Raw genomic sequence first — 10,372 nt, forward strand, 5'->3', positions numbered from 1 at the left:
GGTGAGAGCTGGGGCTCTGGGGTCAGACCCCCGTAGAGGGTAGAGGATTTGAATTTTCTCTCTGCTCCCCAGCCCGAAGCTAGTTGTTTATCTTCTCTGAACTTCAAAATCTTCATTTGTAAAACGGGAATAAGAGCTCAACTGAGGTTGTGAGTTTGAATTAGATAATGCAAGTAGCATACTTAGTATAATCATATGGAAGAGCTCCCATGTACCAGGCACGTAAGAATCAACAAAGTGGTACTTAACTGGGTCAGTATTCTTGGAATGAAAAAAATGTTTAAATCTTTCTATTTCTCATTCTTTTATTTCTATCTCTATTGAATTGGTAGACTATACTGCGACCAAATCACATAATTTGTTGTGATGGCGGCATTTGTTTTCAACATCCTTGCCCTTTCTTGTTTTAGCAGAATAAATCCTAATTCATTCAGCTTTCCTGAGTGGCATATCAAAATAAACACACCGTCCGTGTTTACTTCTCTAGCTGCCTCTACGTATTCTCTATGGTTTTGAATTTGTAAAGCAGAATTAACAGAGGAATTGTGTAGCAGCCCTTGCACGCCAGCAGCTGTGAGTCGTTGTTGCGATTCTCAGCAAGCCCCTGCCCACCCCCCCCAACCCCAGACCCGCGCTGCCGGGTCTGTAACGTGGTCAGTTCCTCCAGCTGATGTCATCATTTAGCTGCTCTTCTCCACACCTTGGCCCATCCCTTTGTAACTTCATTTTGCTCTTTTTTAATAGTGTTTCCAACTCAAAAGAAACAACAAAACCCACCAAAAAGCCCGATTTGACTCTTCATGAGGCTGGGTGCCCCACTCCCAGCTTCACACCCGGTGGCCGTGGGATGTGCACCGGGTTGATACAGAATTCAGTCCACCACGCTGAGAGGGCGCGTCTCCCGGGCCAGGGTGGGGCACCAGGTTAGGGGCGGCCTCCCGTCTTCTGGCTTTACTTCCCCGCAGGGGACACCGTAGGCGGCCGTGCGGTCCGGCCACTGCCCCCCGCCCCTCGCGTCCGGCCGCGCCGTGGGTTGCGGTCTCTGTGGGGGTGGCAGCTCCTGTCCGGGAGGTTTGCGCCTGGCGGGGCACCCCGGAGCCGCGGGGAGCCCAGAGGCGAGGCCCAGGCGGGGTGGGGCGCGTCCGGGCGGGGAGGGCGAACTCAGGCAGTGCAGGGGGCGCCGAGGGCAGCGGGCGGGCGGACGCGGCGGAGGAGCGAGCGGGACGAGGGCTGGCTGGTGCCGGGGCCGCCCGCCCGAGGGGGAGGAGGCTGTGCCGCCCTTGCTGCAGGTTCGCTGTCGAGCGCACAGGAGGCAGGGACATGGGTAGGGTGCGGTCTGCGCGGGGCCCGAGCCCGGATCTCTTCCATTTCCCCTCTCACTCGGCCCCGAGCTGCGCCGCAGACGGCAGCAGCTCCCGCTCCGCCAGAGCCGCCTGACCGCCGGGCCGGGGTGCTAACCGCGGGGCCCGCCAGCCCGCCGGCCCGGCCAGCCCAGCCCAGCCCGGCGGCCCGCAGCCCCGCCGCCCGCCGCCCCCCGCCGCCGCCGCGTTGCCAAAACAAACGGGCCGGCCTATTTATTGGCGGCCGGCGAGCCGGGCAGCTCAGAGTCGAGGCGCCGAGGGGGACAGCGCGCCGCCACCAGCCAGGGCCCCGGGCCCCCGCCCCGCACCTGAGTCCCGCCGGCCCTGCGCCGCGCCGCGCAGCCCATGGCGCCCCCACCTGGAGCCCCCCGGAGCCAGCCGGACGCCTGAGCCCCCGCAGCGCGCCCGTCGACTCGCCCACCCACCAGCCCACCAGGCGCCCTCGCCCGCCCCTCGCCCGGGCTCCCCTGCCATGTCTCCCGCCCGGCTCCGGCCCCGCCTGCGGTTCTGCCTGCTCCTGCTGCTGCTGCTGGTGCCGGCGGCGCGGGGCTGCGGGCCGGGCCGGGTGGTGGGCAGCCGGAGGCGGCCGCCGCGCAAGCTCGTGCCGCTCGCCTACAAGCAGTTCAGCCCCAACGTGCCGGAGAAGACGCTGGGCGCCAGCGGGCGCTATGAAGGCAAGATCGCGCGCAGCTCGGAGCGCTTCAAGGAGCTCACCCCCAACTACAATCCCGACATCATCTTCAAGGACGAGGAGAACACGGGCGCCGACCGCCTCATGACCCAGGTGAGCGCGACCCGCCCTCGCAGGGCGCCGCCGCTGAAGCGCCGCCACCTGCCCGGCCCTCCCCGCCCCCCTGGCACCTTTTCTCGACTGGCTGGCACGCCCCCTGGCACCTGCCCCTCTCGCCAAGCCCAGCCGCCTGCTGCCCAAGATGGGCCGGCCAGGGGTCCCGGCGGCAGTGCGGACACCCGCGGACCCGCCGGAGGTGGGAGAAGAGCGCCCCACTGCCAAGCGCCACGGCCGAGCCTGGTGGCGGCAGCCCCACTGCCCCAGAGCGCTGGCAGCTGAGCTCAGACTCGGCACCCGGAGGTACCTCGACCCGGCCGCCTCCCGCGCCTTCGGGACCCACGCAGTCCCTCCTGGCCTAACCTTCCGCACCGCTGCGCCCCTCTCCATTCGGCACCCCTGAGGGCGAAGAAGCTGCGGGCGCAGAGGGCCGTTCCTCCCCGCGCGCTCTTGGTTCGCTGCGCTGCCCTCTCTGGAGCAGCGTTCCCCACCCCCCACCCCCACCCCCCCCCTCCCGGGTCTGGGGTTAGGGACAGCCGGGAAGAGCTGAGCCGGGAGGCGGAGGTGGGAAAGGGAACTTGCCCGGCGAGCCCACGTGTCTGTCCCGGAGAGCTGAGCCGCGCCGCTGCGGTTAAGGGTGGGGTGCCGAGAACTTCGGGCTCTGGGACCGGACTTGGGGGACCCCTGGGCTTGGTGGCAGGGACGGGGAGTGTTGAAAGAGAAGAGCTAGGATGCCGGGAGAGGGAGGGAGCAGAACTAACGCTAGCTAGTTTCTGCAAGCTCCGAACAGGACCCGCTCAACCCAGGCACTGGGGAGCAGACTTTCTTCCCTGCATCTGGGGTCCCAAGGGATCAGAAACCTACATCCCCTTCCTCGGTGGTCTCCCGGGGCTTCCCCCGCATGCAGGCAGCCTGCTCCCTAGGTGCTTTGGGAAGAACAGCTCCACCACAGCCCTCAGCCTGCGCCCTGGCGCCGGGGCTGGCCGGCCGGTGTCGGGGCCGAAGGTTGGCTGGTGGCCGGGCCGGGCCGGGCGCCGAGGAATGCAGATAAGGATCCGGGCCACGGGCTGGGCAATCATTGACAGCGCTCCCCAGCTCTGGACCCGGGGGAGGGGGAGAGGGGCGGGGAGCAGGGGCCCACGGGGCCGACCTAGCTGGAGGGGGGGGGGGCGGCTGGAAGCCTGGAGGCAAGGAGCACACCGAGCTCCCTTCCTGGGCAGTGTGCTCCCCAGCTAGGCTGCTCGCCCAGAGGACGGCCAGGCCTTGGGCTGTAGCCGCTGTTGGCTCCTGGGAGACGGAGTCCAAGGGTCTGTGGGGCCCCCTTTGTGCGGGATGGGGGTAGGTTGAGACATGGGCTGTCCACATTTGGCGGCGCCTCGCACCCGAGTCACGGACTGCGAAAGGGTCGGCTCTCCCGCAGTCCCCTCCCCCCAGCCAACTGCAGGGTCCTTTGGGCTGCAGGCACGCGGGGAGTCATCACAGACCGTCGATCTCTCTCCTTCCCGCAAGGCGCGGCTCTACTCCCACCCCGTGTGAGACAGAGCGTGGAGCCGGCTCGCTGAGATCAGAGGCTCGGTTTCTCCAGCCCTTTCCCTGATAGGGGCGGCGCAGAGGTGCTGAAGGTTCTGGACTGAGGGAGAACCTTGCCTGGGATTATCAGCCTTGCGTGCGCCCCTTGCTGCGGGGGACGCTCTGGGTCGCCCTCCATCTGGCCCGGCTGGGCGCTAGCATTTCCACAGGCTTCTGGTTTCCAGGCTTCTGCATCCTCGGATTGGGTGTGGGTCACTTTTGGATCTTAAGTCCCAGCAGGAATACTCTGTGGCGCTGGAGAGATCCAGGCGGCCCGGGATTCCCCTCCCAACACGCCCCCACGTTGCTGGGGCGCTCTGCACCTGCCGCGCCTCCAGACCGAGTCGGGGGGCCTCAGCCCTGAGGCTATGGTGACACCTACTGGGCACCTCCGGCCTTGCACGCCTAGCAGGCCAGCCGCAGGCAGTCGGCTCCGCTACCACCCCAACCCTGCGGGCAGAGGGTGGTTTCTGGCCTTCAGGTGCCTTGGTGGGACAGAGGGACTGGGCGCGGGAAAAGTGTAGCCGGGTCTGTGGAGGGATCGGTACCCCGATCTGAGGGGAAAGAGCGTGGGAGGGAGGGACCACTTATCAGAGGAGGTCGCCCCAAGGGTTCACCTCCCAACGCGCCCTCCGGATTTGTGGCGCCACCGTGCGGTCCAGGTCCCTGGAGCAGCCAGACGCTAGAAGGGAAAGAAGCAAGTTAGGGCTCTCTGTTCCTAAAAGAGAGGGACAGAACAACCTCCCTGGTTTCCTAACTCCAGCGGATGCTCTGGGAGAGGCCGGGGGCGAGGCCACGCCTCCACCTGCATGCAGGCCGGCATCTCCCCCTAACTCTGCTGGCTTTCCTCTCCTAGCGCTGCAAGGACCGCCTGAACTCGCTGGCCATCTCTGTGATGAACCAGTGGCCCGGCGTGAAGCTGAGGGTGACTGAAGGCTGGGATGAGGACGGTCACCACTCTGAGGAGTCGCTGCACTATGAGGGCCGCGCGGTGGACATTACCACTTCGGACCGCGACCGCAATAAGTATGGACTGCTGGCGCGCTTGGCAGTGGAGGCCGGCTTCGACTGGGTGTATTATGAGTCCAAGGCCCACGTGCACTGCTCCGTCAAGTCCGGTGAGCCGCTGCCTGGGGGCTGGGCCCGGGGCCGGGGCCGCAGGGCATGGGCAGGCACAGGGCTCACTGCTGCCCAGAAGGTGAAGAGGCCCGCCAGGGGATGGAGGCGGGGACCCCAGGGAAGAGGACGTCCGCCTCGCTCCCCACTGCTGCTTGTGACCACCTGCTCACCCCCTGCCTGGTAGTGTCATGGCAGGAGCCTAGGGAGACAGGGCCCTGTCCCAGCACTGCTGGGGGCCGACCTCGCGGTCCACAGTCCAGAGCCTGCAGCAGGAGGTGCAAGACAGAGCAAGCTGGACAGATGGAGGAAGCCAGGCTGGGACAGAGATGGCTTTCCCGCTCAGATGACTCAGAATGGAGGCGGGCGGTGGGGCCAGGGGCCAAGGGCCAGCTTATGCCCAGACACCAGCATGCCTCACCAGGAGCCGGGAGCCCAGAGACTCAGAACCCACAACCCTGCTGCAGGTCAGGCCCTTTAGGGCACTTTGTATGCTCCTCCAGGGGGTGCAGGCATCCCCAACCTCTCCCTCAGGGCCCTGAAGCTGGACAGTTTGGGGCAAAGCCAGCCACGAGGGGCAGAATAAACAGTGGACTCAATAAAATGGATTTTCCCAGATTGGCCGCCTTGTTGATCCGAATGGGCAGGCATTGGGGCCTTGCCCCTCCCTCAGATCTTGTCAGCATCCCTGTCACCTACACTGAACCTGATCACGGATGCTTCAGATGGTTCCCGTGTGACTGCCAGTCTGGCTCCACCTGGCTTCGGGCACAGCCCTCCATGCTGGCACCACGTAGCAGTCACACCCGAAGACCTGACACATGAGACCAGACCCACTGCTTACTATTCCCGAACCCACCTGGGCACACTGTGGTGACCCACCCCCATCCTCCCCTCCAGCACTTTCCTGCCAATTGTATCTACTTCAAGTCACGTCCACCCTTCACCTGCGAACACTGGCCCGACACCAGCTCCCCGAGTGGCCACTTCCATCATTATTCCCACCCACAACACTGCTCACCATCCCGCCCACCAATGCCACCGTGTCCTGTCCCCGCACAAGGACCCAGCACATGAACTGAAGATGGTGACTTTACCCTTGCCACTGAGTCACGCCCTGGCCTGACCACTCACTCTGAGGCTCCCCAGAAGTCTATAGCTGCCCACGGCTGGCCCTCCTCTCGCTTCTATCTGGACTCCAAGGGCCAGCTCTGGGACAGAACTCGGGGTGTCAGCCTGAGAGTGCAATTTTTGGGGAGTGTCTGAGCAAGGAGTGAGAAATGACAGGACATCCAGACCCCAGAGGAGCTAAGTGCCTTCTCCACGAGACTGTAGCTTTCGAGTTTCAAGTCACAGCTGACCACCACCTGGCTCAGTTCACCCCTGACCTCTCTGACTGCTCCACAACATTGCTTCACAGCGAGCAGACAGGGGCTTGGCCGGGGCTTCAGCAGGGTCCTTTCTTTCTCACTCATGGGTCTTGGAGCCACAATATGCTCCTCTCACTGGCAAAGGATTAGACGGGGGAGGAGGACAGATCACATCGTGGGTTGGGGTGTATTCAAGGCTGCACGGGAAGGGGGGAGCAGAGCCAGAATATGGTGATGGGGGGGGCTCTTTGGGAGTGAGAGGAGCTCTGGGGAGGGGTGCTGTGACACAGCAGTAACACCTTCATGTCCCTTCTTCCCACAGAGCACTCTGCTGCGGCCAAGACAGGTGGCTGCTTTCCTGCTGGAGCCCAGGTGCGCCTAGAGAGCGGGGCACGTGTGGCCTTGTCAGCTGTGAGACCCGGAGACCGGGTGCTGGCCATGGGGGAGGATGGGAACCCCACCTTCAGTGACGTGCTCATTTTCCTGGATCGCGAGCCAGACAGGCTGAGGGCCTTCCGGGTCATCGAGACCCAGGACCCCCCGCGCCGCCTGGCACTCACGCCCGCCCACCTGCTCTTCACCGCCAATAATCACACAGAACCAGCGGCCCACTTCCGGGCCACATTTGCCAGCCAAGTGCAGCCTGGCCAGTACGTGCTGGTGGCCGGGGTGCCGGGCCTGCAACCTGCCCGAGTGGCAGCCGTCTCCACACACGTGGCCCTGGGGGCCTATGCCCCACTAACAAGGCATGGGACGCTGGTGGTGGAGGATGTGGTGGCCTCCTGCTTCGCGGCCGTGGCTGACCACCGTCTGGCTCAGTTGGCCTTCTGGCCCCTGCGACTGTTTCCCAGCTTGGCGTGGGGCAGCTGGACCCCGGGGGAGGGTGTGCACTGGTACCCCCAGCTGCTCTACCGCCTGGGGCGGCTCTTGTTGGAAGAGGGCAGCTTCCACTCGCTGGGCATGGCTGGGCCAGGGAGCTGAGAAGACCCCTTCACTGCCCTCCTGCAGCTGCCTAACGCGGTCCAAAGGCCTTCCCGCCGAGAGGACACTGGCCCTGAAAGGGACCCGAGTCGGGGGCACTGGTTCCCACCATCTCCTCTTTCCCAGACACACCATGGCGACTTGACTGGGCAATGCCAGTGTTGACCACCCCACCTCGATGTAGGGACAGAGCTACAAGCTAAGCTGGTTGGGAGGGAGTGGTCTATCTTTCTATTCTAGAGACCTCTTGAGGCTGGCACAGTGGATTCCCCCACCTGGCCAGCTCTCACTTCGATTTTTCATACCTGCCTCCCCCAATGGGGAGGGCCCATTCCATCTGTCTGAGGCCCCTCGTAGGTGGGCTTGCACCTCAGTCGATGCTGCTAGATTCCCTGGGAGCCAGCAGGGAGCTGGCTGGACTCAACACCTGCTGCCCAGAACTGAGAAGGCCGCAGGGTGGGGCAGCCAGTCTGGCCATCCTGAGACATGACCTTCCTCCCTGGCCACACTCCTCGGGACAGAGACTGTTGCTGTCAGTGAGCAGAGTTCCTTGTTCCAGCCAATGTGATCATAGTGCCCAGGACCAGGGGAGCGGGCTGGATGTCCTTCTGCCCCTGCCCAGGCTACGCTCCCTGTTCTGCTGAACCATGACCCTCACCCCCCTCTCCGGTCAGTCTCCCCCACCTTATTTATTGGCTCGGAGGGGGAAGCCCATGGGAGAATTTTGGGGATGTTTTGGTCTTTTCTTCCTTTTGTAATAAAAATTATTTAAGTTGTTAGAGCCATAGAGTCTAGGAGGCTGAGCAGGGCCAACACACAGTCTGGAGCCACGGGTGGGTCGGTTCAGGGGTGTGCTCACCTTCCTCCAAGGACAGAAACTCCCATGCTCCCGCCTTTACTACAGGCCCTTCTTCACCCAGAGGCCCAGCAAAGTTGCCACAGATAACTGGGCTCTGTGCCAGGCAAGACCTTCCCATGCTGATCTCAAAGTTTGCCCTAAACACTGTTGGACCAGAGAGAGAATGGAGGTAACTAGCCCATGGTCACTTCACTCATCTAGAACCACCTCACTGGGCCTGTCGAGGCACTTTTCCTGCTTACTCAAGTCTGTCTCGGGGCCTGTTTCTCATCCTTCAGTGTGAATAACGGACCATGGTACAAGAAGATTTTGTAGAATTCACATCTGCCTTGTGGCCCCTTCTGACTTCTTGGAGAACTCAGGAGTCCCTAACCTAGCTGTTCTCAAACCTCAGAATCACTTGGGCAGTTTGTTTAAAAGTGATTCCTGGGTCCATTCAAACAATTCTGCTTTAATAGATCCAGAGCGAGGCCCAGGAAATTTTTACAAATACCGAACATGGCAGATGGTCCATGGACCACACTTTGAGAAACATTGCTTAGTCTAGAAAAGGCCCAGTTTATTGCCAAGACAAGGTGACTCCCTTCTTCATTTTTTCTGGGTCTCTCTATGCCAAGGCAGGTTTTTCTGTACTTGCTACAGATCAGCTGAGAGTCCCAGGTCCAGCGTTATACTTGTTAAATTCTCAGAAATTTCATAAGCCAGTTGATATAGGGCATGGTGGGAGTATTCACACCGTCAAAATTGGTGTATGCTACAAAGTAGAGTTCTCCCGACTGTGAACAGCCCGTTGCTAAAACATACAACTACCCAGCTTCTGTCCTCTTACAGAGATTACTATGTTAGGGATGACTGCTCAGACTCTTACCTTCTCCTTCCCCCACCTCCATGGAGGAAAACTCCAGAGAAGTTGCCCTGGAGACTGTGTCATCTGGGAGAAAATAGGCCCCCACAAGCTATAATGACAAGTGCTGTCATTCAATGAAGACCAACTATCACCAGATGTTGTTCTAAGTGCTTTATATTTAGAGCATTATTTCATTCTCATACAACACTATGTGGTGTATGTTTTCATATTGCCATGTTCCGGACGAACACAGAAGCTGGAGGAGGTTAAGTAACTTGCCTGAGATTACACAGCTAGTGAAGAGGCAGGATTCACACCCCTCCATCTGGCTTTTGGGCCCACTGTTTTGACCACAAGGCTTTTTCTTTGGTGAACTTGGGTCCTCTCAGCATTTCAGGCCTGGAAGGCACTCTCAGCATTTCAGGCCTGGAAGTCAGCTTTGTCAGCACATCTAGAATGGACCCATGGCAGAGGTTCATGGACAAGGCTCAAAGGAACCAGAATGTCCGTGAACTCCTTTACAGTAAAAAACAGAAAAATGGAAGATTAAGGTCAAGATACTTTTGTCCATTCATTTTTACATTCTCTCCCTTAATGACATTCTTCATGGGTGTGGGGGAGGGGGTGAAGGGAGGGGAAGGATGACGCCGACCCTTGTATGCCACACATTTGGTGAGTGAGAAGAAGAGAGAGAGATTTTCCTCTATGGGTGTCCAGGTGCTTCTCCTACTGAGCCTGAGTACTCTCCATCCTGCAGACCCAGAACCATTTGGTGTCCCCAAATCTTTCTGTTCTAGATGGGCCTCCTTCGGAAACACACTTATTCTTCAGATAGAGAAGGCTGCAAAGACTCAGAAAAAAAAACCAACACTGATCCGAATTCAGACCCTCAAAAACCAAACTTGGAGTGGAAGTGGGGGGCCAGTGGCTTTTCTGGGAACCCTGGGGCCAGATCTGAGTAGACTGTGTGAGCAGGGAGACATGGGGAGACAGCCAGGGAAGTCATCTTGCAGCACTGCAGTATCCTAGTCCCCATCCCTCCCACCAGAGCCTACCTCACCCCGATGTCTGTAATGCCAAGGCCCAGAGGAGGGTCAACTGTGCTTCCCAGGCCCAGGCATCTACTGACCCAATGCCTGCCTCTCCTCTCAGGGTCAAGTACAATCCCCAAGGCTGCTGTGTCCACAATTGTGACCTGCATTCACCTGTTCAGTCATTGTTTACTAGACATTCTTGTGTCAGGTCCTGTGCCAGAGTGAGGGAAAGCAGTAGTCCCCCCATCAGTGAATTCTTGGGTGGGAGGAAGAAGCATGGGGAGACATATTCATGCTGTGTGCTGAGTGCTTTGGATGACCTCTCACAGGGGCTATGGGAATGCCACGAAGAGGCTGAGGGCTAGGAAGATTTCCTGGGCAGGTAGGTAGGAGGGTTTGCATGGCAGGCAAGTAAAGGAAGGGATCCAAGCTGAGGACACAGTAAATG

The 10,372-nt window shown here is 60.4% G+C and overlaps 1 protein-coding gene across 1 annotated transcript; it reads left to right on the forward strand.

The window, feature by feature from the left end:
• Positions 1-1,460: 1,460 nt before the first annotated feature.
• Positions 1,461-7,965, forward strand: IHH (Indian hedgehog signaling molecule). The gene is made up of 3 exons (XM_058704474.1): positions 1,461-2,145; positions 4,574-4,835; positions 6,526-7,965. The coding sequence occupies exons 1-3, from the start codon at positions 1,834-1,836 to the stop codon at positions 7,182-7,184; spliced, it is 1,233 nt and encodes a 410-aa protein (XP_058560457.1). The 5' UTR covers positions 1,461-1,833; the 3' UTR covers positions 7,185-7,965.
• Positions 7,966-10,372: the final 2,407 nt, after the last annotated feature.

This window comes from Neofelis nebulosa, chromosome 2 (genome assembly GCF_028018385.1).
Source record: "Neofelis nebulosa isolate mNeoNeb1 chromosome 2, mNeoNeb1.pri, whole genome shotgun sequence".
In the NCBI taxonomy this organism is placed as follows: Eukaryota; Metazoa; Chordata; class Mammalia; order Carnivora; family Felidae; genus Neofelis; species Neofelis nebulosa.

Coding starts and splice junctions, on each gene's coding strand:
- IHH (XM_058704474.1), top strand. CDS start 1,834: ATGTCTCCCGCCCGGCTCCGGCCCCGCCTGCGGTTCTGCCTGCTCCTG. Junction 2,146..4,573: donor CCGACCGCCTCATGACCCAG/GTGAGCGCGACC, acceptor TTCCTCTCCTAG/CGCTGCAAGGACCGCCTGAA. Junction 4,836..6,525: donor GCACTGCTCCGTCAAGTCCG/GTGAGCCGCTGC, acceptor TTCTTCCCACAG/AGCACTCTGCTGCGGCCAAG.